The 27,543-nt window shown below is 43.1% G+C and overlaps 1 protein-coding gene across 3 annotated transcripts; it reads left to right on the top strand.

Annotated features, from left to right (window-relative positions):
* On the top strand, positions 1 to 27,543 carry COX18 (cytochrome c oxidase assembly factor COX18). Of its 3 annotated transcripts, XM_069743516.1 has the most exons (7): positions 1 to 146; positions 7,553 to 8,042; positions 8,654 to 8,754; positions 11,405 to 11,571; positions 13,994 to 14,115; positions 22,359 to 22,466; positions 27,313 to 27,543. In XM_069743516.1, exons 2-7 carry the CDS (start codon positions 7,563 to 7,565, stop codon positions 27,484 to 27,486), a joined length of 1,152 nt encoding a protein of 383 aa, XP_069599617.1. In that variant the 5' UTR covers positions 1 to 146; positions 7,553 to 7,562; the 3' UTR covers positions 27,487 to 27,543. The 3 variants fall into 3 exon arrangements, with proteins under 3 accessions (XP_069599617.1, XP_069599618.1, XP_069599619.1); XM_069743517.1 differs by lacking the exon at positions 7,553 to 8,042 and having other exon boundaries at positions 47 to 146; positions 8,650 to 8,754; XM_069743518.1 differs by lacking the exon at positions 1 to 146 and having other exon boundaries at positions 7,914 to 8,042; positions 8,650 to 8,754.

Raw genomic sequence — 27,543 nt, 5'->3', positions numbered from 1 at the left:
GAGAACCTCCCGTGATCATAGAGTGAGCAGAGCGCACATGACTGATGCAAGCGAGGTCAGCCCGGTAACTCTGTTAGACGGCGCCTTCTGGCGGCTGCATTGTGGTACTGCAGACGTGGGGGACTGATTGAATGGACGTATTTCTAGTAAGTGACGGGCGTGTCATACTCTGCGGCGGGTCAGGGCTCCGCTCAGTCCTAGAGCTCAGGGTCAGATTGCTGCAGAGACACACCAGGGGTAGTAGTGATTGCCCAGCATGCCAGCTCCTCATCTCTGTGCCATGCACTGGGTAGAACACATGTGCACACGATTATGTCATTTTATTTTTGCAGTGGAGATTTTCTACTTTCAATTATATTATTTTGTGCATGTTTTATATGGATACGAGTCATTTCTCCACAATTTGTACCCTGATAACTAATCCCATAGTTCTGGGGAACATTTTATTCCCAGGGTAACTGCGGCATCCATGGGGGCACTGCCCTCTGCAGCAACACCCCGAAAGGATCCATGCACTATAATGAGGCCACAGAGCTAACGCTGTTCAGCGGTTTCCTTCTTTTCAGAAGTGCACAAAACTATGGTGGAGCACGTTCTATGCCCGCCTAAAAAGGCGACCCCGCTGGATCATGGGGCAGACGGCGTCCTCAGTGCCTCCATCTGCCTCATCATAGGGAATCTTCCTGAATCACGTATTTCAGAGATTTCCACGGAAGCCCCGGTTGTAGCTTTCAGAGCAGAGCGCAGGATAAATGTGTGCCGAGCCCTACTGCGATCTTTGGGAGCCAGAAGGAAAAAATCAACTTCAGCTGAAGAGTTAATTTTATTTTTTACTCTGTTCCTCGTGCGGTATAAGTGATTAGGCGACTTTATTCTTCACGTCGGTGCGATTTACAGCGATACCATATTTATATTGGGTTTTTATGTTTGACATTTGTCAGACTATAAAAGACTTTTTGTTTTTTGCATCTCCACATTTAATCTTTCCATATTTTGACCAGCACAGTCATGTGAGGGCTTTTTTTGCGGGACGAGCTGACGTTTTTATTGGTACCATTTTTGGACACATGACATTATTCGGTTTCTGTTCTGATTTTTGCACTTCCTGCAGTCTTTTCTCTTGTAAAGCAGGAGTTTTGCTTTGCCTTATAAACGGTCAGCGCTGCACTGACACACAATCATGCTACATCGTGCTCTTTTTTAATGAATGATTCCTGTCTGCATGTGAGTGAGCTGGCAAAACAGCTTTCTTTCTCTTCTGTGTGCTCTGAGCATGGTGTAAGCAAGTTTGCAGCTATGGTGACCCGGATGTTGTCATGATGACATCAGGTCACCATGGCAACGATCTGCCCCTCACGATGATGATCGGAGTGCTAAGGGGGGTTCCCTTTCTCTGCTTGCCTGCTAAACATTGCTGTCAATATCGATTGCAGTAGAGGTTAAATTGCCTAGAGCAGCGCAGGCCCCACTCCTGCACTGAGTGCCGGGTGTCAGCTGTCAAAATCAGCTGACACCCGGCGCTGAACGTGCACGCACAGCCTTTGTGCGTGCAAAATCAGCATGACATTTCAATACTTCTAAGGTCAGTAATTACCAGGTGACTTGGACATATGGATACATCAAAGGTCATAAAGGGGTTAAAACACCACTCCAGCGTTTTGTGTTTTTTTTCAGCACTGGAGAAGCGCTTTAAATGTAAGTCCCCTGCCCCTTGTAATATACTCACCCCCCAGCATCTTCATCATTTTTCGGCGTCTCTCCAGTCCTGCCGCACCATATTGTGACAGTAGCTCCTGACTGGCCAGAAGTCAGAAGCTATGTCTCTAGCTCTCAATGCAAGTCTATGAGAGCCAGAACAAGGCTCTCATAGACTTGTATTGAAGAGCGACCTTTGGCGCCTCCATGAAGCACTAGTCGCTTTTCGCTGGAGACCATCAAGAGCGGTGGCGAAAACAGATGAAAACGCCTGAGACAGGGGGCAGGTCAACTACATTTAAATCACCACTGCAGCAGTGCAATATAAAAAAATATTGGAGTGGTGCTTTAAATGCTACCTCAGCACTGCTCTATTTACATTTTATAAGAGTGATGGACTGTCCTGCAGATGCCTGACATATGTACGCTGATGGGCAAAAGGGTAGCAATGATTTGAACTTTTGACTTTGAGACTCTATATCTCACCTTACACTACTGCTTTGAATGTGAGACTACCATCATTTATAGACAATCCTCTTGGCTATCTCTTACGTACATTTGACATACAACTATTTTGCATATGATTAGTTATGCAGACACTTGTCACTGCATTGATACTGTTTTGCTCCAGGTGGTGGAAAATGTTTCTTTTCCTGTATACCACAAATGACAAACTTTTCTCAGTTCCCTAATAAATCAGTGTGTTATTAGGTTGATTCCCAAGCAAAAGGTCACTGGTTCAAATCGAGGCACAGCCATGAAGGAGATTTCCCAAGAAAGAGAAACCGCATCATCCAGCTCATTGATAGCGGTCTCTCGGCCAAGAAAATTGCCAAACTACATCATGTGAGTGTCATGACAGTTGGTAGAATACAAAATGAAGTCCATCCTTCCATTCAAAAGCCAAGAGAAGGACGTCCAGGCAAAATATCAGAGTCAACAAGTCGACTTATCAGAAGGTGTAATGTGCTGCTGCAGTGCAGTTTAGAGCAACCTCCACCAGGGGGTGCTGGTTAAGGAAAGGAGGTTGCACACACAGCGCAGCAACACTGAACAACAACACAGGTGTCACAGGTAATGAAAGGGACATGAAACAAGCCAAGGTCATACACGGAGATAGCAACGCGGTACAGAAGGGGCAAGCAGAGAATAGTCGGGAACAAGCAAGACGTCAGAACCTACCGGAAACGTGGTAACCAAAACGTGAGCCGTAAGACGGAGTCGGGGTACAGGCCAAAGGTCAGAACAAGTCATAAACGGGTGCAGTCAGTCAGAGGCAAAGAGGAACACTAGTATAGGGATCCAGGTCAGGAGCTCAAACAGTGCAGGATGAACTATAGCTGACACTGGCCCACAGGCTGCAGAGGACTTAAATAGCTCAGCCAGCTTCAGAGTGAGGCAGAGAGGATTAACTCCCACATGACCAGTCCAGAGACAAGAGAGCTGAACATAATCTCAGAACTGGATCATGACAGAAGGTCTATCAGTTCTGACGCAACAAACACGGCAGTGGAGGTGGCTCGTCTGCTTCGTAAAAGTGAGATCGATTAAGAAGAGTGGGCTTGAGTTTGAAAAAAAAAAGTACGAAAAGTGGACAGTAGAAGATTGGAAACGGTGATTTGGAGCAATGAGACGAAATTCTAGGCTCTGATGGGTGCCAATAGGTATGGAAGAAACAAGGGGAAAAGGGGCTAATGGAAAGAAAAATTGAAGAAACTGTCAAGTTCTTTTGAGAAAACCTGATGATATGGGGTTGTTTCATAGCAAAATTGTTGGATACTTGACTGGGATCCATGGTGGTCTCAATGCTGAGCTTTATGTGAGTATCCTGCAAGATAAGTTACTTCATACACTCGAGTACTATTGGTATAATAGCAGGACAACGGCCTAAAGCATACTTCAAGATTAGCGAAAGATTGGTTCAGTGACAATGAAGTAGAGTTGCTGGATTATCCCCCACAGTCCCCAGATCTCAACCCAATTGAACACTTGTTTGTAGAATTGAAGAATAAACTGCATACGTACCCAAGTGAGTCGACCAGTATGCACCAACTTTGGGAATGTGTAGAAGAGACCTGGGATCAGATTTTGGTCGAGACATGTTTGAATCTGAGCGAGAGCATGCCCAGAAGTATTCAGCCAGCGTTGATAACTACAGGTGGATTTACAAAATACGGACTAACTAATAAACATTAAAATTTAGATTTTTAGGAACAAAACAGTAACAATGCAGTGACATGACTAAAATTTGAACAACTAATAGTGTGCGAAATAGTTGCAAGTCAAATTTATGTATGAGATAGCCAAGATGATTGTCCATAAAATGATAGTAGTCTCACGTTCAAAGCAGTAATGGATGGTGAGTTATTGAGTCAGAAAGTGAAAAGCTCAAAACATTGCTACCCTTTTGCTCTTCAGTGTATGACATCAGCACTGCTTCACTCTACTATAGGACTGATGGACAAATCCAAGTACAGTGTTCAACTATCTCCGTCAGTTTCATGTGCATGTGTGACTCCCTCCCCCCCCCTCGCTCCATTGAAACATCTCTGAAATGGGGACTCACAACCCCTGTTCTAATAATCAGCTTAAACCCCAGCAATCATTATCCTGTAGTTTGTTCTGTGTTGTATTATTTTTTTTCTGGGTTTATCGTTTTATCGTGCAGATCTGGTCAACAGTGGGCATTTCTGAGAATCCAAGGAAGGGTGCACGAAATTTGTGCTGGGTCAGGCTGTTTCTCCTGGATCTACTGCTGCCAATATGCATTTAGCCAGATACGCAACCCATGCCTACTGTAAACTCACTTCCTTGGAAAAAAAATGATTGTCCTCCGCTAGTGAGTCTCCAGCATTGTGGACCTCATGCCCATCAGAATAACCTTTCTCAGCCTTCTTGGAGTATAATTCAGCTTTAGAGCTTGGGGTATTTTAAACTGGAGCTACATGACCACATTTAGTTGTAGCCCAGGATTACTGACCAGTGATCACAAAGTTTCAATGTTCCGACTTTCTAAAAAAGCCTAATATTGTTTGTGATTATCACAAAGAAGCTTGCGATATTGTTCTTCTTTAAGGAACCTCAAATTTCCCATTACTCACAAGAAAGTAAATGTCTCCTTTTAGTTTAGTTTTATGTTTTAAAGGAGTTGTCTGATACTAAAAATGTTATCCTTAACATGCCATTGTGACTAGATCAGTATTTCCTAATTTATATTTATTCAAACTAAATGTACCCTTCTGCCTATATTGATCTTGGTCAAGTCATGCTCTGCTCTCAGATGCCCTCCACTGCTGATGGCGTTCCATTCGAATGTCACATCATGCCAAGCACAATTTTGAGAGCAGGGCCTCCTGACCATGATGGATATCGACAAAAGGCTTTGTTTTTGTTTTTTAAATTAATGCAAATTCGAAAAAGGCTTGGATGGGATATTAGGGCTAAGGTGTAACTAAACTTGATTGTATTAGTTTGTATTGTGTAAGCTCTTAAATTCCCTGCAGCTTGATGGAGGTACATGCTGGAGACCCCTTCTGATTGTTTAGAAGTGCTGAGCCTGGGAGGCAGAAGTTCTCACCTTCTGCCTGAGTTCATAGAGCGGAGTACAGACCAATAGACTGTCTATTGACCAGGGCTGTGGAGTCGGAGTTGCGGAGTCGGAGTTAGTTTTGGTTGGAGTCGGAGTCGGTAGAAATGTTCCGACTTCATTTAAAAAAATGTATTAATATTTCATAATTGAACTTTCATATGAATTTTATAAATGTTACTCAAATATATATGTTCTATCAAACGATGAACAACAGTGATAAGCAGTTCTGCTGGAGATAGAGACATTTCCTAAGGTACCTTCACACATAACGATATTGTTAACGATATCGTTGCTATTTGTAACGTAGCAACGATATCGTTAATGAAATCGTTATGTGTGACAGCGACCAACGATCAGGCCCCTGCTGGGAGATCGTTGGTCGCTGAACAAAGTCCAGAACTTTATTTCGTCGCTGGATCTCCCGTGGACATCGCTGGATCGGCGTGTGTGACACCGATCTAGCGATGTCTTCACTGGTAACCAGGGTAAACATCGGGTAACTAAGCGCAGGGCCGCGCTTAGTAACCCGATGTTTACCCTGGTTACCATGCTAAAAGTAAAAAAAAACAAACACTAGATACTTACCTACCGCTGTCTGTCCTCCAGCGCTGTGCTCTGCACTCCTGTACTGGCTGTGAGCGTCGGTCAGCCGGAAAGCAGAGCGGTGACGTCACCGCTCTGCTTTCCGGCTCACAGACAGTACAGGAGGAGTGCAGAGAAGCAGAGCGCAGCGCTGGAGGACAGACGGCTGTAGGTAAGTATCTAGTGTTTGTTTTTTTTTTACTTTTAGCATGGTAACCAGGGTAAACATCGGGTTACTAAGCGCGGCCCTGCGCTTAGTTACCCGATGTTTACCCTGGTTACCGGCATCGTTGGTCGCTGGAGAGCGGTCTGTGTGACAGCTCTCCAGCGACCAAACAGCGACGCTGCAGCGATCCGGATCGTTGTCGGTATCGCTGCAGCGTCGCTTAATGTGAAGGGGCCTTTACTTCTTGTGTGTCGCTGTTCTCCACTGCCCTTATCTAATCTTATACTTGGTTAACCTCATGCTGCCCCAACCCCCCTACTTACAATGTATGAAACTGAAAGTGAAAATGTGTTGCAAATTGTTAGTAGTAAAGCTCCTCCTCTAGACTAGATGTTTGGTGTGCGTCTTCCAAGCATCTCACAGCTGCTAATCAGAATAGGAAGACTGTAAGAAGTATTATCCTTTCAACAAACTTTGCATCAGTTAACTGTGAGTACATGAGGAATAACAGTATTACTGACCACTATATCAGTTGTACGACCTGGCAATAATTTTGTACAATTGTTTTTAGGAAAAACATTTGTCATTTGGATTGTAAATGCAGAATTAAAAACCTGAGAATGTCAAAGAAACGTCACATTAAATCAGCTGTATTTGAACATTTCACCATCACTCAAGATAGAAAACATTATGTCTGTCAGTGTATGACAAATGATCCAGACGAAAACAAATGCTGTGAAGCTAAGATCAGTGCATATTCAGGCAAAGATAAAAATGCTCCTACCAGAGCTTCTAATCTAAAGAGACATTTACAGCGCTTTCGTCCAGAAGTACTGAAAGCAGTGGATGAGAAAGACTGCATCCAAACCAATGAACCAGTGCCCAGCTCTTCCAGCCAAACAAAGGAGCAGAGAACTTTGTAGCCATCATTTGCAAGATATTTTGTCAGTGACAAAGTTACTGTGACAATGACAGTAGATACATTTAAAAAACAGATCATGTATTCTAATAAATATAGTTTTTGCTCTAAGTGGTCTGATTACTTATATGATGGTGAGAAACTGAATAAGCACGTTGTTAATATTTGACAACAGTAAATTTATTGTTACGAATTGGCCATTTATGAAGGAGTCGGAGCCGGAGTCGGAACCTGATAAAATCCAGGAGTCGGAGTCGCAACTGTGGCTTTCTGACTTCACAGCCCTGCTATTGACACCATATGCCACTCTGTAGACGCTCAGGCAGGACGTGAGCACTCCTGCCTTCTGAACTGTGCACTTTGTCTTTTGAGCAATCAGTGGGTGTGTCAGGACTCTATCCTTCACTGACCTACAGAAATTTAAGGGCCTACACAATATAAAATAATGCACTAAAGTTTTGCTACACTTTGTCATTTTAGTATCAGACAACCCCTTTCACGTAGAGTTCCCTTTTAAGAGGAATTGTCTTGCCTTATAAACATTTAATTTGGATAATCGTGTGAATGAAATATCTTATATACTGTGTATTTTTGCCTTTAGTCTTAGAGCAATGTTTTTTAAATGCTTGAAGACCCTGACAACTTGGACCAGAACCACTGAACTTCATTCTTTGAATGCATTGTTACCCAAAAGATGTCACCAGGCACGATCCTTTGGAATCACCACTATCCAAAAACATCAGCAAGGACTGAAAAATCCAGTGCAGACCTTACCACACAGCCACAGATGTGTTTCTGTTAATGGCAAAAGTCTTTTGTGTGCCGCATATGTGGCTACTGCACCCCATCACAGGACTATTACCACTACAGGTGTTATTGCCGCTGCTTCGACAGGGCAAGTGAACAGTGATTCTGGAGTATTTGCAAAAATGGCCGACTCTGCTCCTGTTCATTTGGCTGAGAACATATTAATGTCTGTTCAGGAAGTCACGGGGCTACCATGGTGGGTGACTATAATGTGCACAACAATAGTTCTGAGGACGGCTGTCACCCTCCCTCTGTCAGTATACCAGATGCACATCCTAGGCAAGGTGCGTATTTTACTGCATCATACTTTCTGCAATCTAGTGAATGAGAGTGTCCCATCATTAAAGGCTCTATATACATTCACTTTACAGAATGAATTATGTATCTGTCAGATGGGGTCTGACTGCTGGAACCCCCCAATCCTGAGAACCAGGGCTCTATGTTCCTTTGTAAATGGAGCCGTTGTAGATTATGCCGCACTTCCGCTCCAATCGCTCTCATTTGGACCGCCGGAGATAGCTGACCTTCGGCACTCCCATGAAAGTGAATGGAGCAAAGGTACGCATGATCAACCACTGCTCTTCTGAGCCCTGGTTCTTGGAATCAGTAGGGGTCCCAGCGTCCGATCCCCCTATTGATCTGGAAGTAGAATTTAGAATATCCCTTAAAAGATTTGGTCTGTCTTATGTATAAGAGTTAAAATCTGGTCTAAAAATGCATAGTCCGTATATGCTGTGTAGGATATCTATATCTAGAAGTTTCAACAGTTTCTTCCTATGTTTCTTTGTGTGAGGACTGGGGTCACTGTCAGGGGATGTCTATAGAGATGGGATGGTGAGTGCAATATTTAGTTACAAGTCCTAATAACACTGACCTCTGCGTTATCTTCAGCTAGGTGGAAAAATTACAACCAGAAATAAAAGATTTAGCAAAGGAGCTACAGTATGAGGTGGCGGTGTATGGGAAGCAGCAGGGCTGGAGTGACAAAGTTGCAAAGTAAGTTTTTTTTAATATTTCTTATGTGTTGTGTATATGTAACTGCAGTTACCTATATTTGTCCAGCACACTTTTCTGCATATTTGTATTAGAAAACAAGCTTAGGTTTTTTAGGCCCCTAAATGGTAACCCTGACTATAATTATGGTGGCGGACACTAATTGGGGGTATAGAGGAAGCTCAGCAGATGACCACGTAATAACAGCGGCCCTCCTAGTGCCCCACATAATAATGCTCATCACTGTGTCCCTACTTAATAATACCTCCTTTGTGTCCTTTAGAAGGTAAAATTGCCCCCTAGGAAATGTTAATGCCCTGTGCAAGTGCCATAGAAAACAGTGTCCAGCTTTTGCCCCTAGAAAGTAATAATGCCCCATATGCACCTTTGACAGTCACTTTACTCTGAGTGGCCCTATAACAATAATGCTTCTTTAGTGCTCACATAGCATGTAATATTGTCCCCTGAGTCTGCCAATGCACAGCTCCCCTATGCACAGTATGATGGGCCAACAGCTCCCCTATACACAGTATAATGGGCCAATAGCTCCCCTATGCATAGTAAAATGCCACCCCAGCTCCCCTTTACTCAGTATGATGGGCCCATATTTCCCCTATACACAGTATGATGGGACCACAGCTCGAAAAGTTTGCATCCCTTAACCCTTTACTGACATTGGACGTATTAGTACGCCAATGCCAGTATCCTCCTCTTTGATGTGAGCTCCGGCGGTGAGCCCACATCTTGCCGGAGACATGTCAGCTGTTTTGAACATCTGACATGTGCCCACAATAGCCGCGGGTGGAATCGTGATCCACCCGCGGCTATTAATTAGTTAAATGCAGCTGTCAAACTCTGATATCGGCATTTAAATTGCGCTTCCGGCCATCGGGCCGGAAATACACACACCGGTAACCTTTGCTTTTCATTAAATCGATACTCCAGTCTGTGTGTGCGCTCAGGAAGGATTTACAATAAGGTTCCTGAAATATGGTTCTTTTTATTTAATGCTAATCGTGTAAAAATGCAGAGCAGCCTAAAGGCACTCCCCCAAGAATTCTGCGAGCCACACCCCATTGGAAAAAAAACATAAAAAGTAGCACTACATCAAAAGGCCAATATTTCTGGAACCGTATGGTGGATTTAAAAATAAAAGGGCGTATTTATGGGAGTAGCAGAATAAAATAAGAACAAGAACTGTCAAATTTTTTCGTAGTTGCACATTCTCTTAAAAGTTAGCTTGATCTGCTTGTGTGTATCTTATCCTCTGACACAGACCACATTATGGATAATTTTATGTAAAACAGGACAGGGTGACTCACAGGGATACTTTGAACTCGATATTAATGTTTCCTATCTGAAATTATGTAGATTATTAGACTTTTTTTTTCAATACATTAGAGCCCTTTCACCCAAAACCTGTAGAAACACTTGGTCTTGCTGTCATCGTCCACCAAAAGTTAGAATAGGATTACAACAGTACTATAGTTGGGTGGACATTTTCCTTTGTTTACCAGCTTGCATTGCTTCTGCCTTTTTTGAAGTTTGACTGGAGAATGTCTTCCACCACTTCCTGTAAACTGTCTCTGTGCCTCTGCTGCTAGAGACGGATTATACTCGGCAACAGGCAGTAGACAGCAAGTCAGACCGAGAGGAGACATCTAGTGGTCGGCAAGGGGGGGATTTTGAGGTTCAACTTCCTAAGTTGAAAATAAAAGGATTTGTGGATTGTCTATCATACTTTCAACATGATCTAAAAGTACAGGGACCATTTATCAGCCGCTTCTCCTGACCTCACAGTGAACCTACTAGCTCTCTAGTCACATGTCATCAGTCAAGGAATGTAAAGTGTTTTTGTAGTTTATGGGGTCCTTAGCCTACACTAGTGACAGATTTTGATGACAAATTTTCATGTTCGAATTTCTAACAACGATTTTCCCATTAACATAGACATGTGTGGACTTGTTTTTGTGGGACAAGTTATAGCTTTAAATGACACTTTTTTACCATGTGATATACTTATTAATGAGAAAACAAAATGCAAGAGGGGTGAAATGGTAAGTTAAAAAGAAGTAGTTCCACTGTTTTTTTGTGTTTCATTTTTACTGCATTCATTATGTGGTCAAATTTAGCTGGCAGCATGATCCTTGAGGTCAGTTCTATTACAGCAATACCAAACTTGTATAATTTAGTGTATTAATTTTTTTCATATACATTTTAGTAATTCTTTCATATCACAAAGTAAAAATAAAAAATCTTTCAATTCTCTCTCTGCCACTGGGGCTATGCTAGACCTTTTTTTTGTTTCAGGAAACTACACATGTACATAGTCACAATGGTCGGAATCTGAACCTATCTTTTATATTGACATATTTAAAGAGCATGTGCAAAAGTCATTGTGAAAGGAGGGGGAGCAGAGCCAGCTGCGACATCACCTATTATGATTAGTGGATTGTCTTCCTGCCTTTGGTGATAAGGAGCCTGCTGAATACTCTTGCTGAAAGCACAGGAAGTATGTGTTAAATAGCCCTAGAGGCCACCAGTAACACAAAAACCTGATTTACACAATAGGTCATTTTTTACAACATGTTCCTTGAAATAAAGTCTTAAACGTAATGTTAATTTGTATGTTGGGTTCTTTTTTTCCATGCAGGTTTCATTTCCGTAAAAACATGAAAAGGTTAATAAAAGATCTCTATGTACGAGATAATTGTCATCCGTTTAAGGCCAGCCTGATCATGTGGATCCAAATACCCATGTGGATCTGTGTTTCTTTGGCTCTGAGGAATTTCAGCTTTAATTCAAGTGGCTCAAATACAGGTACATTCTGTCTCGCCTTTTTATGTGTATACTAGATGGAGGTCCGATGCTATCGCATCGGGAGAGTGGTAATGTCACGATGGGGGCAGGCTTTGCAGTGTTGAGAATCTCTCCCCCATGTGCTCACCCACCTATCCACTCTCTTTTCCCCATGTGCTGACTTCTCCCATCTGTGCTCCCCTCTTTGACCTGTCTACCCCATGAGCTATCCCCCTTGTATGCTGTCTCTCCCCTTCCTGTGCTGTGTTCTCCCCTCATGTACTGTCCCGTTGGAGCTTTCTCCCCCTTGTGTTCTGTCTCTCTCACCCCCCCTCTGCACTTTCTCTCTCCCCATCTGCTGTCTTCTCCTCTCATGTCATCTCTTCTTTGACCTGTGTACCCCATGTGCTCTCCCCCTTGTATGCTCTCTCTCTCTCCACCACTGTGCTGTCTTCTTCCCTCATGTTACGTCGCGCATCTGCCGCCTGGATCAGCCGAATGACTCACTGCGCCTGCGTGGAATTGGCGCAGTGAATCAGACCGCCGCCATCTTTGTGCAGACAGATTGCGGTGGTCACATTAAAACTGTGCATGCGCTCCTCCTGTACAATGATGGTGGCGGTCAGTGAATCATTCAGCTGATCCCGGCAGCGGCGTGTTCGCGACAGTGTTCCGCTGTGTTCCTCTGGTGGTACCGCGCAAGAGACTGTGTACAGCGTATACAGTGTGTGTGTGGTGGGTACGGCGTATACTCTGTGTGTGGTGTGTGCGGCGTATACTGTGTGTGTGTGGTGCGTACGGCGTTTACTGTGTGTGTGTGGTGCATACAGCTTATACAGTGTGTGTTTGTGTGTGTGGTGCGACGGTGTGCCAATGGTGGTACCGCACAAGAGGCTGGTACCACCAGCAGTTTCCATATTGAGACACCCATTACTTGGGTGTCCCAATATGGAGGTCTGTGAACTTCCGCCACTTGGAATTCTGGGATCCGGACACATCTGGACGGAACAGGATGTGAAGACATTACAAGGTAAGAATATATTAAGATAGCCTGATATCTTTCACGAGTGCCATTCATATTTGATAGTTCAGGTAAAAAATAGGACTATTAGTGCCAATTAATAAAGTATTGTAACAATGTATATTGCTATGTAGTACAGCATGTTTGCTATATACACAGATTTGTGTGGGAAAAAAATGCAAAACCGCTTCATAACATGGTACGTACCCAGCCTTAGTGTATGTTCACACTTCTGTTCTTTCAGCGGTGTGCTTAAAAAATGTCAGGAAAAGCACTGACAAAGCAGTAAAAGAAACAGTCCTAATAACTTGTATGGGAAAACATCTTTCTTTTCATATGTTTTTTAACCGTTTTAGGCTTTCAAGGGCGCCAAATGTGTAAAAGAAGCAACATGTACAATATTCTGCCGTTTTCTGCTAGGATAACGCTCAATGCATTTTAACATAAGCTAATGTAAAGGCTAAAAGATGCCACGGCACCTTTTTAGTGTTTTGTCAGTGTTCTTGCTTCAAGAAATATTAGCATTTTGTTTAATAGTTTAAAAAAAAAAATTCTCTAACACTAATTAAAAAAAAAAAAACTCCAGCAGAAAGAAACAAAAGCTCAGGAAATGACAAAAAAAAAAGACGCTTCAGGTTTACAAAACTCCAGAGAAAAGGAACAATTCCTGGCGCATCGGGAAACGGATGTTTCATCTCTGACAGATGGTCATGAGCCATGTTAAAATGCTTGCAACAAAAAAAAAGAAATGTGGCCTTAAGCCCCTGCTTGCGACTACAATAAAGACAGAGATTAGGTGGTGGTTGGGTACGGTCTCATTCGCTAAATTCTCATTTTTTCCAATATACTTTTATTATTTTAATAATTTTTTTAATTATTGAATTCAACCCTGCAAAAATATTAAACTCTTTTGATGTTTTTACTCCTTTGTATACCTTTTGAATGTAGACAATTCTCCATGTCAAACGTCAAGATGATTCAGTGCATCGTCCTTGGTTTATTGCATTGTAGTTGGCATTGCAACCATTAGGTGGCATTTTACTTTCTCCCATGCTTTCCGTGCATTTCTACAAGATTACTTTCCCTTCCTACGTTAATGTAGGTGTAGGCACGTTCTCCCTCTTGTGGCGGTGACTCCATATGAACAGATGTGCCTTAAGTATCTGACGCAAGTTCTTCTTTTGGGATTCGCTCCTGTGTTAGGATTTAAGGTTCTCCAGTCACTGTTCCTAATGAGGTTCTGTCTCTTTCCATACAGAGAATTAGTTTTTTTTTTTCATCAATATGGATATTTATAGTCACACGTAACTTAATTTTAGTAAAACTCTTTGTTATTGTCCATGTTCATTTTTCCCATTAGAAAAAAAGACCTTATACTATTATCATGGCTAATTTCAATGAAATCTCCCTTGTTTTTTCCAGATGAGTTGGTTCACACGCAGCTACAGAATGGGGGAACACTGTGGTTCCCGGACCTCACAATGCATGATTCTACTTGGATCCTTCCAGTTCTTCTGGGATCTATCAACTTGCTACTAGTAGAGGTATACATGCCAAAACAGTGCACACTCCTTTTTTCTCTATTTTCTTCTCTGTTACTTTTTCTACACTATTCTACTTTTTATAGAAGACTTTGTAACCAAGGTGTGAAACGTGAAGGGTCCTCACCACGCCACCCCACCTGACGTCAATATTACGTCAACGGGATCACGTGGTAAGACATCCGCACTTATACCAATGTGGCGTTCTGTACCCCCTGGGGACACGTAAGGTCAGCTTGGCACAGTTTTACACAGACACTCCCCTGTCCACACAGGCCCAGGGAGGCACAGGGTGTAAAGGTACCGTCACACTTTAGCGACGCTGCAGCGATACCGACAACGATCCGGATCGCTGCAGCGTCGCTGTTTGGTCGCTGGAGAGCTGTCACACAGACAGCTCTCCAGCGACCAACGATCAGGGGAAAGACTTCGGCATCGTTGAAACTGTCTTCAACGATGCCGAAGTCCCCGGGTAACCAGGGTAAACATCGGGTTACTAAGCGCAGGGCCGCGCTTAGTAACCCGATGTTTACCCTGGTTACCATCGTTAAATTAAAAAAAACAAACGCTACATACTTACCTACCGCTGTCTGTCCCCGGCGCTGTGCTTCTCTGCTCTGGCTGTAAGCACAGCGGCCGGAAAGCATAGCGGTGACGTCACCGCTCTGCTTTCCGGCTGCCCGCCGCTCACAGCCAGAGCAGAGAAGCACAGCGCCGGGGACAGACAGCGGTAGGTAAGTATGTAGCGTTTGTTTTTTTTAATTTAACGATGGTAACCAGGGTAAACATCGGGTTACTAAGCGCGGCCCTGCGCTTAGTAACCCGATGTTTACCCTGGTTACCAGCGAAGACATCGCTGAATCGGCGTCACACACGCCGATTCAGCGATGTCAGCGGGACCTCAACGATCAAAAAATGGCCCAGGCCATTCCGACACGACCAGCGATCTCACAGCAGGGGCCTGATCGCTGCTACGTGTCACACATAGCGAGATCGCTACTGAGATCGCTGTTGCGTCACAAAACTTGTGACTCAGCAGCGATCTCGCTAGCGATCTCGCTATGTGTGACGGGGCCTTAAGAGAAGGTGGCCCACGCAGTCACTGATGTGGTACCACACTCATCTACAATCCTGACAGGCTTGAGAGGCCCCTTTCACTAGCACAGTGAAACAGAACCTTATCAGCCTGGTAGGACTGTCATCAGTTCCTCGCTCAATATACGTCTGGTCCGTTAACAAGGTTTTATCAGGCCAGAATCCTGCCTCCAGTAGCATGTGAAATTAGACAGAGAAACGGACGTATGGATTCGTGGATCGAGATAAAAGAGCAACCTAAGCTTAAATTACATATTTAATCGCCTTAAGGGCATTCTAGGCAATACACTATATACACACAATGGTTATACATATATACTGGTCATATATGCAAATACAGTAGTCGTAGGACAAAAGGTATAAGCAGAACATATGGTCAGTTACCTGTTAAATGAAAGGCCTGGCTTTTGGGGGGAGAGCAGTCACATGAGAGGCTTGTGGTCCCCTTTGTGTGTGACTTCTCCTCACACGATGTGTTCTTGTGAACTCCCAAAACATAGGATATACTTAACACAAGCATTTAACCTTCTGTGTCACTCCTCTCCTGCCCTCTGGGCTGAACCTAAATCTCCTTCCCTGTAGGTTTGGAGATAAATCTCCCAAAATCTATGAAAGATCATAAGTCTTTTCTGGTCGGTTCTAGGGCAGAGGTTCTTGCGCCATCGATTCTGACCAGGCCACTGCTACTCATTGAGGCTATACACAATTTCACTACCTATCTGGTAGTGGCTATTCTTTATATCTCTCTTCCCGTGTGGGTTACGGTACGTTCACATTTGCGTTGTTGGGCGCAGCGTCGTCGACGCAGCCCACAGCGCATATACACAACGCAGCGTTTTCATAAAATATAAAAGTTCAGGAATTTGGGCACAGAGAAAACGCTACAAATAGCGTTGTCTGCGCCCTGTCTGGTGCGTCAAAATGACACATGCGTCGTAAAACGCATAACAACGCATACCGGCGCATGTCCATGCGCCCCCCCCATGTTAAAGATAGGGGCGCATGACGCATGCGTCGGTATCCGTCGATGCCGCTGCGCCCAACAAGGCAAATGTGAACATGGCATTATAATGACTCAAGACCCAGGCAGGCGCTTGCCCTGTTCTGAGGATCTCAGAAATAGAGGCGATGTACAGCTAAGACGTATAGTATTTCCATAAATCAAGCCACATGTCTTGGATTCACAGGGGGTCTTTCCTGTGGAAGTTTGCATGCCAGCTGGCGCTGTGGTGTGAATCTTTTGTTTGAAACTGATCAGGTGTCATGTTAACACTGCATGTGCTGAAGGATTTTTTTTATAATTCTATGCCCAATAGTGTACAGATGATTGACATGTAATTATGTCTCCAATATTCTTCACACAAGGAAATACAGTATATTAGCAATAAACAGTACTAAAAGTTTTAGGCAGGTGTAGAAAAAATTATTTGAAAAATAGAAATGTTAATATATTATTTATATCAATTAACAAAATGCAAAGTGAATGAACAAAAGAGACTTTGTCTTCAAAACAGCATCAATTCTTCTAGGTGCACATGTACAAAGTTTTAGAAAGAACTCTGCAAGGAGGTTGTTCCAAATATTTTGGAGGACTAACCACAGATGTACAGGGGCAGGCTGGGTGTGGGGGTCAGAAAAGAAAAGGCCCCCAAGCAAATACTCAACAGCTGATTAGATTAGATCCGCTGGCAGCCGGCATTGCGCCTTAAAATGAATATTATGTGTTAGATAGGGGTGACCTGGCCTGTGTGAGAGCAGGGCCCTCCAACGCCAGCGACTATTGTCAGCTAGATGTGCATCCAAAGACACACATTCATCTACTTTGTATTGCGGTGCAGACACCCTTCGGCTCCCTGCACAGCAATACATGCCGCTGGCCAATCCGAGGACAGCACCTGGCGCCTGTGTAACTGTCACGGGGAACACACGGCAGTGATGTCATGCGCCACTAGTGGTGAGCATGCTGATGTCAGTTGCTGGACTCTACATCAGCTGTGGAAGAGGATGCCGCATGTCATGGGAGTGGGAGAGGGTAAGAAGAATCATATATATATATATATATACAGTGGGGCAAAAAAGTATTTAGTCAGTCAGCAATAGTGCAAGTTCCACCACTTAAAAAGATGAGAGGCGTCTGTAATTTACATCATAGGTAGACCTCAACTATGGGAGACAAACTGAGAAAAAAAATCCAGAAAATCACAGTCTGTTTTTTTAACATTTTATTTGCATATTATGGTGGAAAATAAGTATTTGGTCAGAAACAAAATTTCATCTCAATACTTTGTAATATATCCTTTGTTGGCAATGACAGAGGTCAAACGTTTTCTGTAAGTCTTCACAAGGTTGCCACACACTGTTGTTGGTATGTTGGCCCATTCCTCCATGCAGATCTCCTCTAGAGCAGTGATGTTTTTGGCTTTTCGCTTGGCAACACGGACTTTCAACTCCCTCCAAAGGTTTTCTATAGGGTTGAGATCTGGAGACTGGCTAGGCCACTCCAGGACCTTGAAATGCTTCTTACGAAGCCACTCCTTCGTTGCCCTGGCGGTGTGCTTTGGATCATTGTCATGTTGAAAGACCCAGCCACGTTTCATCTTCAATGCCCTTGCTGATGGAAGGAGGTTTGCACTCAAAATCTCATGATACATGGCCCCATTCATTCTTTCATGTACCCGGATCAGTCGTCCTGGCCCCTCTGCAGAGAAACAGCCCCAAAGCATGATGTTTCCACCACCATGCTTTACAGTAGGCATGGTGTTTGATGGATGCAACTCAGTATTCTTTTTCCTCCAAACACGACAAGTTGTGTTTCTACCAAACAGTTCCAGTTTGGTTTCATCAGACCATAGGACATTCTCCCAAAACTCCTCTGGATCATCCAAATGCTCTCTAGCAAACTTCAGACGGGCCCGGACATGTACTGGCTTAAGCAGTGGGACACGTCTGGCACTGCAGGATCTGAGTCCATGGTGGCGTAGTGTGTTACTTATGGTAGGCCTTGTTACATTGGTCCCAGCTCTCTGCAGTTCATTCACTAGGTCTCCCCGCGTGGTTCTGGGATTTTTGCTCACCGTTCTTGTGATCATTCTGACCCCACGGGGTGGGATTTTGCGTGGAGCCCCAGATCGAGGGAGATTATCAGTGGTCTTGTATGTCTTCCATTTTCTAATTATTGCTCCCACTGTTGATTTCTTCACTCCAAGCTGGTTGGCTATTGCAGATTCAGTCTTCCCAGCCTGGTGCAGGGCTACAATTTTGTTTCTGGTGTCCTTTGACAGCTCTTTGGTCTTCACCATAGTGGAGTTTGGAGTCAGACTGTTTGAGGGTGTGCACAGGTGTCTTTTTATACTGATAACAAGTTTAAACAGGTGCCATTACTACAGGTAATGAGTGGAGGAAAGAGGAGACTCTTAAAGAAGAAGTTACAGGTCTGTGAGAGCCAGAAATCTTGATTGTTTGTTTCTGACCAAATACTTATTTTCCACCATAATATGCAAATAAAATGATAAAAAAACAGACAATGTGATTTTCTGGATTTTTTTTTCTCAGTTTGTCTCCCATAGTTGAGGTCTACCTATGATGTAAATTACAGACGCCTCTCATCTTTTTAAGTGGTGGAACTTGCACTATTGCTGACTGACTAAATACTTTTTTGCCCCACTGTATATATATATATATATATATATACATATATACATATATACATATATATATATATATATATATTTTTTTTTTTTTATTTTTTTTAAGTGTTTTCGAGAGGAACTGCAGAACAAGGGACATTATAACAGGAAAGGGCTTGCGATGGAGAAAATTATTACTGGAAGGGGCCAAGAATTATGGACGTTACACCAAGAATGGGCCAAGGATTTGGAGGCATTGTTACTGGAAGGAGCCCAGACTGGGGAACATTATTACAGGAAGTGGACCAGGATGGTGGACATTATTAAAGCGAACATGTCACCCCATTTTTTCAGTAGGAGATAAAAATACCGTTAAATAGGGCCTGAGCTGTGCTTTACAATAGGGTATTTTTTGTCCCCTGATTCCCTACCTATGCTGCCGAAATACCTTACAAAAGTGGCCTTTTTCGCCTGTCAATCAGGCTGGTCAGGTCAGATGGGCGTGGTCACAGCGCTGTTTCTCCCCCACATCTTGCTTATGTTCCCGTTGGTGGCGTAGTGCTTCTCGCATGCGCAAGTGCCGAATGCACTGCGCAGCTGTAGAAAAAGAGCGCGCTCGCCGCTATTCAGCGGTTTCTCGGTGGGCGCGGCCATCTTCCTGAGGCCGCGCGTGCGCAGATGGAGTCTCCTGCTTCCCGGGGCTTCAGGAAAATGGCCGCGGGATGCCGCGCGTGCGCAGATGGACATCGCGGCGGCCATTTTCCTGAAGCCGAGATTCGAACGAGGGCAACACATACAGCTCTGACAAAAATTAAGAGACCACTGCAAAATGTTCAGTTTGTCTGATTTTTCTCTTTATAGGTATATTTTTCAGTAAAATGTAAATTGTACTTTTATTTTATAAACTTCTGACATGTCTTCGAATTTCCAATTAATAAATTTTGTATTTTTTTCTGAAAAGGAGAAATGGTCAAAATTAAAAAAGAAACTGTGCTTTCAAACCTCAAATAATGCAAATAAAACAAGTTCATAATCATTTAGAATCAACAATACTAATGTTTTAACTCAGGGAGAGTTCAGAAATCAATATTTTGTGGAATAACCATGATTTTTAATCACCGCTTTCATGCGTCGTGACATGCTTTCCACCAGTCTTTCACACTGCTTCTGGCGCAAAAATGTAAGCAGTTCTTCTTTGTTTGATGGCTTGTGACTATCCATCATCCTCTAGTCTTGATTACATTCCAGAGGTTTTCAGTGGGGTTCAGGTCTGGAGATTGGACTGCCCATGACAGGGTTTTGATGTGGTGGTCTCTTAATTTTTGCCAGAGCTGTATGTATGGGAACTAGAACTCTACAAGGACCCATAGATATGATTAACATTTAGGTGGGGACACAGGTCCAAATTTTTCATCAAAGTCCATTGGTCTGTAGCTACGCCACTGGTGCCGGCTCAGCCACATTACAACTAATGCAGACATGCTCACACTGCACCCTGTGTGCGACCCCTGGCTGCTTACTCCTGATGAAGATGAGAAATCGGTAAGTATGAGCTCTCTGTACAGTGAAGGGGCGGCAAGAGGCTGCTAACCTCCTGATAAGTCCAGGGCTGGATAACGTATTGCCTGCAGTCACTCTGCCTGCAGGAGGTTCAATAACATTTATTGCAGCAGCTTAAACTTTCATCTTGATAAGGTCAGGCTGTTGGGATTCTCCAGCTTCGGGAGCGGCCAGTCACATTTCCTCAAGTGTAGTTTTAATTTCCCAGTACAAACAAAAGGCACCACCTTTAACAGGCATATGATCACACTCCATCATCCTGTATATAAGCCCTCATCTCCCTCTGTATATCCCCAAAAATACCTTTTATAAGTCACAGGTGCCTTATATTAAACAGCACAATCTGGTGTGATGGGCATTGGTGGTCTGGGGTCTGCGCCTCCTCTGTTGAATGAATCACCATCCTTTTGACCTGGTTGATTGTGGATGACTTGTCCTATGTCATCCACAGATCATTGCAAATCCTGCGGAGGCACACTTTACTCTGCCTAATAAGGTTGGTGCATGTGCATTATAAAACTTTGCTCTGCCCCTGGTATTTTACGGGATACGTATGGGAAGTTGTGGGTTTATTTACAGGTTGATGAACTGTGGTAATAGAGCAGTTAAAGGTGGTGGCTTTAGTTTGTATTGGCAGAACCTGGTGACAGGTTGCCTTTAAAGCCTTGTTACCTTTACTCTCTTTATGAAGCAGCCAGAAATAAATACAGGCTCAGTTTTCTGTTGTGAAATACATTGAAATTTCCCCAAATTTTTGTGCAGATTGGAAGCTGAGCAGAAAGTTTGGGACTTTTGGTGTTTTCATGCGAGTCCTACAGAGCTTCGCAGAAATGAGCAGATCATGGGCGGGAAAAGGCTGAGCGCTCTAGTCTGATTCATGAAAATGTATGCCAAAGTGGTGTAAATTTCATAAGAAATGTACTCCACTTACGAATGACGATCAATTCATTAAGTGGCATGCACCTCTTAATCTGAATCATACATGCCAGTTTTAATAAATTTGGTCCAATAATTATAGGCCGCTAATCAAGGGCCATTGTTTTGGGCTTGCCACCCAGGCCAAAATTTGCTAGCCAGCCCCTGGATCTGTGAATGTAGGCTAAGAAATACAGGCAAATACTTTATCGATACCATCAGAGAGGCTTCTGATTTGCTCCAAATTTATTCTGCAGGACAATAACACCAAACACACAGCCATTGTATTTAGGAACTATCTTCCTTGTAAAGAAGAACAAGGAGTCCTGGAAGTGTTGATAGAGCCCTGATCTCAACATTATCAAGTATGCGTGGGATTATATTAGGCGACCAAAGGATTGGCCCAAGCCTCCCTACACAGAAGATCTGTGGTTAGTTCGCCAAGATATTTGGGACAACCTTCCTGCAAGTTCCTTCAAAAACTGTGTATTAGTGTATCTCGAAGAATTGATGCTTGCATGTTGTTTTGAAGACATAGTGCCAGTGCCATAGTGCCATATTCCTGCCAGTTTAGCTGAGCTGCAATTACAGAAACAACCCAATGACACCGTGACAATAGCTCTATTTTGGGGGAAAAAAAAACAACCATCTTTTTAGCACAAGTTTTTTTTTTCATTCTTGCTACTTGCAAGTTGCTGCTGTTTGAGGACTTTGTATAGTTCCCTATATGCACATATGCACATGTACATACATAGGTGGGACTTCTCATTCCCTATACATCAGCTTTCTATCATCGAAAAGTCAAAAAGTTTGTGTGAACTCAACCTAACTCTTCCTAAGCAGACGACAATGGGGCTCATGAGTTGGACATTTTCTATTTCATCTACATCTCTTTGCATTACTTTTCTGTGGTACTTGGCCATCTTTCTAGCTTCGGGCTCATAACCATTGAAAGCTTTACAGATGATGCCAATTTATAATGCATGATAATAGTTTCCAAGTGAATCCCTGTGCCATATCTAAGTGCTCCATTTTCTCACTTGTAAACAGATGTTTTCCTTGCGGACAGTGGAGATGTCTAGATTTCAGAAATACTTAACCAACATTGTTCGAGGAATTTCTATTCTAATGATTCCTATTGCAGCCAGTGTTCCCTCAGTAAGTAACGCACTTTTTTACCCATGTGTGTATCTTCATTAACATCTTAATGGAAGACTTCATTTGTGAAGTAGTGTCACATCATCTCAAAAAAATGTAAATGTTTTTTTCTATTTGAAATTTTACACCCTTGTAATGTGAATAGATATACAGTCGAAACCAGAAGTTTCCATACACTATATAAAGAAACACAAATGCATGTTTTTCTCAATATCTGATATGAAATCAGAATAAACGTCTCCCGCTTTAGGTCCATTAGGATTACCATAATTATTAATGTTTGCCAAATGCCAGAACAATGAGAGGATATGTTTTCAGGCATTCGTATTGCTTACTGCAAAGTCAAAAGTTTACATACACTAAGATTACCATGCCTTTAAACAATTCTGGACGCCCATATGATGATGTCATGTGTTGGGAAGCTTCTGATAGGATTTTTGGCAACATCTGAGTTAATTAGAGACATACCTGTGCTGTATTTTGGTGCAACATGTGCATATCAACCCAAGGACAAAAGCAAAAGACCTTGTGAAGATGATGATGGAAGCTGGTAAGATTGTGTCAATATCTACAGTGAAATGAGTACTGTATCAACATGGGCTGAAAGACCACTCTGCCAGGAAGAAGCCATTACTCCAAAAGAAACATAAAAAAGCCAGATTAATGCTTGCACATGCACACAGGAACAAAGATCTTAATTTTTGGAGACATGCCCTGTGGTCTGATGAAGCTAAAACTGAAGATATTGGGCATAATGACTATTATAACGTTTGGAGGAAAAAAGGGAGAAGCTTGGATCCTATGAACACCATCCCAACTGTGAAACATGGGGGTGGTAGCATCATGTTGTTGGGTTGTTTTCCTGCGAAAGGGACTGGTGCACTTCACAAAATACCGTATATACTCGAGTATAAGCCGAGATTTTCAGACCAAATTTTTGGGCTGAAAGTGCCCCTCTCGGCTTATGCTCGAATCACGGTCGGCGGTGGGGTCGGCGGGTGAGGAGGAGAGAGGTCTGAGGCATACTTAACTGCTTCCGGGGCTCCTGGCGCTCCCCCTGCCTGTCCCACGGTCTTAGGGAGCTGCAGCTCTTCCCCTGTTCAGTGGTCACGTGGGACCGCTCATTAAAGTTATGAATATGGACTCCACTCCCATAGGGGTGGAGCCGCATATTCATTTCTCTAATGAGCAGTGCCAGTGACCGCTGACAGAGGAAGAGGCTGCGGCACCCGGAGATCAGCTGTCCGGGAGAAGGAGCCAGGGATGCCAGGATCAGGTAAGTATTTCATATTTACCTGTCTACGTTCCACACGCCGGACGCCGCTCTGTCTTCCCATCCTCTTGCAGTGACTGTGCAGGTCAGAGGGCGCGATGACGTACTAGTGTGCCTGAACAGTCAGTGCGGAGAGACGGCGACGCCAAGACGGGACGCTGAGGAGCTGCAAGCAAGAGAGGTGAGTATGTTGTTTTGTTTTTTTTATTGCAGCAGCAGCATTATATATGGGACAGTTTTACTGTATATGGCACATCTATGGGGCAATAATCAACGGTGCAGAGCAGAGCACTATATGGCACAGCTTTCTATGGCACATCTATGGGGCAATAATGATTGGTGCAGAGCACAATATGGCTCAGCTTTATATGGAGCATCTATGGGGCAATAATGAACGGTGCAGAGCACTATATGGCACAGCTTTATATGGCACATCTATGGGGCAATAATGAACGGTGCAGAGCACTATATGTGGCACAGCTTTATATGGAGCATATATGGGGCAAAAATGAATGGTATAGAGTATTTTTATTTTTGAAATTCACCGGTAGCTGCTGCATTTCCTACCCTAGGCTTATACTCGAGTCAATAAGTTTTCCCAGTTTTTTTGTGGCAAAATTAGGGGGGTCGGTTTATACTCGGGTCGACTTATACTCGAGTATATACGGTAAATGGCATCATTAGAAAAGAAGTTTATGTGGCAATACCGAAGCGACATCTGAAGACATCAGCCTGGAAGTTAAAGCTTGGGTGGAAATGGGTCTTCCAAATGGATAATGACCTGAAGAATACTGCCAAAATGGTAACAAAGTGGCTTAAGGATAATAAAGTGTTTTGGAGTGGCCATCACAAAGCCTTGATCTCAATCCTATTGAATATTTATGGGCAAAGCTGAGAAGGCAGGTGCGAGCAAGGCTACCTACAAACCTGCACCAGTTTTGTCAGGAGGAATGGGCCCAAATTCCAACTAACTATTGTGAGAAGCTTGTGGAAGGATATCCCAAACCTTTGACCCAAGTCATTCAGTTTAAGGGCAATGGTACCAAATACTAATGAAATGTAATTAATTAAAATGCCTTAAAACATTCTCTCTCTCTCATTATTCTGACATTTGGCAAACATTAATAATTATGGTAATCCTAACTGACCTAAACTGGAAAGGTTTATTCTGATTTCATGTCAGATATTGAGAAAAACATGCTCGTGTCTTTTTTCATATAGTGTATGTAAACTTATGGTTTCAACTGTAGTGTGCGCGGTTTATGATAAGTTGTGTGTTTTTATCTTATTTTGTCTCTTAAAGAAAATGCATCCCAGAAAATCGCCTATTGTTTAAGTTGTGATATGACTTTACGACCATATGGCGTAAATATGATTTATTTTGCCTCTGGGGGTATAAGAAGCAGACTGAGTCCGAACCATACCTGACTGTGTCTTTACAGCCAGCATCAGCTTGTAACAGCAAAACAGCAACAACCAGAGCCAACTCTGATTACTGCTGTTTAATCATTTAGATGGCACTATTAATGATTAACATCACTGGATCGCCGATCACTAGTGATGAGCGAGTATACTCGTTACTCAAGATTTCTGAGCATGCTCGGGTGATCTCCAAGTATTTTGGGCGTACTCGGAGATTTAGTTTCTGTCCGCCGCAGCTGCATGATTTGCGACTGCTAGACAGGCTGAATACATGTGGGGGTTGCCTGTTTGTTAGGGAATTCCCACATGTGTTCAGGCTGATGAGCAGTTACAAATCATGGAGCTGAGGCGACGAAAATGAAATCTCCGAGTTCGCCCAAAATACTCGGAGATCACCCGAGCATGCTCAGAAATCTCGAGTAACGAGCACACTTGCTCATTACTACCGATCACCACATCTGTAGCTCCTTTCACTTTATCTCCCATGATGCACCAGCCGGGTGCCCGTGGTTTGCTATCACCCGCCATTTTGGTCTTCCAATTAAGCCCAGCCTGTGGAAAGCATGATTTTTACTATTGACCTCAATGCAATGCAAGGGACAGAAAAAAAAATGTTTTTTTATTTTTAATTTATTTTAAGTTATAAAAAAATCTAAACTTAAATTAATTCCCCCCCTACTCCATTTCACAAAAATACAATAAAATATAAATAAAATAAACGTATTTGGTATGTATTATATACGTAAACGCTGGTCTACTAAATATACAGTCATTTAAACTGTAGGTTTAAATACAGTCAAGGATGTGGGAGACATTTTGGAAATGGAAAAAAAATCGAAATACGTGAATTGCTGTTTTTATTCTCCGCACCTTGACTAAAACATTGTATGTATTCCAAAATGGTGTCTATGGATACGTCAGCTGGCCAAGCAAAAAAAAAAAAACAAGCTCTTATACAACTCCCCTTACAGAAAGATAAACAAGTTATAAGTCCCAAAAAATGGTGACACAAACCAATTCTTTTTTTTTTTTTTACAATGTTGTCAATTACTTTACATTAACCTCTTAGTGACCGAGCCAATTTTGACCTTATTGACCAAGCCAAATTTTATAATTCTAATCAGTAAGGGCATGTGTCCACGGGCCGTATTACATCTGGAATAGCTGCGGATTGAACGCTGCGTAGAGCCGCAGAGTTCAACCCGGAATGTCCAGATGTTACAGCATATTGGAGGGGATTTTATGAAATCCCGTCTCCACTATGCGTGCGAACACGCACCCGGCGGCCCTGTGTTTACGGACATGCGGTGCGTCTTTTTAGATCACAGCATGTCCGTTTACCTTGCGGCGACGCTGTGCCGCCGCAAGGTATAACACATGGCCCTATGTGTGGGGTGCGATGATTTTGGATGTGTGCAATGAACACATCTGGAATCATCGCGTCTACAGAAGGGGGCGGCACTTTGGGAGAGTTTTCCACTCCGTCCAAAGCGCCGGCCATCCTGAACGTGGACACATACCCTAAGGGTCTATCACAGTGATCAAAAGGAACCAATAGGAAAAATGTCCTATTGTTGCCGGGTACCGGCTGGCAGATCTCGGCTTCCACCATTTTTTTTTTTCAGGAAGATGACGGAGGACTGATCAGGAGGGATGGCAAAGGTGCCAAGGTGTCTTGAGGAGGCAACATTCCTCTCTCCTCTGACATGTATATCATGTCAGATGAGAGAAAAATCATTGATGCATCTGGCATATTTTTTTTGTGATCGCCGTTATTCACTTGTTAATGGCGATCATGTGATCGGACACCGGAAAATCTGGCCCTGATCATGTTCTCTGGGGTCTCTGGGGGGTGCTGCAGCCTTATTCCTGATCGCCATTTTAAAACGCTGATGAGGGAATAAGTACACTTAGCAGCCGCCGTTTTAATGTGTATCGGCAGTCGCTAAGGGGTTACACAAAAGATTAATGATCTTATCCTAAAGTTCTTTCGAAGAAATATTCGTGGATGAAAGATCCTCTTCTAAGAAGAATAGATCGTTTGATCAACTACAAGATGAAAATGTCAAACATGGAAGACTTCTAGGTGTCTAACGTATATGGGGCCTTAGAACATTGCTAGGCTTTTATTGTATTTTTTTCTTTTTGCAGAGTATGGCACTCTATTGGGTTTCATCCAGTCTTGTGGGTCTGGTCCACAATCTACTCCTACGTTCTCCGGCTGTTCGCCGTCTCCTCCGGATTCCATCAACAAAGTCAGATTCTGACACTCCGTATAAAGACCTTCTGGCGGCATTTGTAGCAAAATACATCCAAAGGAAATAGCTTTTTACTTATGTTATGTCATCTACATGAGTTCATTTAAAATATTCCTTTTAAAAA

This window comes from Ranitomeya imitator, chromosome 1, assembly GCF_032444005.1.
Source record: "Ranitomeya imitator isolate aRanImi1 chromosome 1, aRanImi1.pri, whole genome shotgun sequence".
In the NCBI taxonomy this organism is placed as follows: Eukaryota; Metazoa; Chordata; class Amphibia; order Anura; family Dendrobatidae; genus Ranitomeya; species Ranitomeya imitator.
Note: the sequence above shows the minus strand (reverse complement) of the source record. Positions and strands in the feature narration are given on the sequence as shown.

What these genes read in the sequence shown, in the direction of transcription:
- COX18 (XM_069743516.1), top strand. Translation starts at nt 7,563, where the DNA reads ATGTTTTTTAAATGCTTGAAGACCCTGACAACTTGGACCAGAACCACT. An exon ending in AGATGCACATCCTAGGCAAG is followed by an intron (nt 8,043 to 8,653) that starts GTGCGTATTTTA and finishes ATCTTCAGCTAG; the next exon opens with GTGGAAAAATTACAACCAGA. An exon ending in TTGCAGCCAGTGTTCCCTCA is followed by an intron (nt 22,467 to 27,312) that starts GTAAGTAACGCA and finishes TTCTTTTTGCAG; the next exon opens with AGTATGGCACTCTATTGGGT.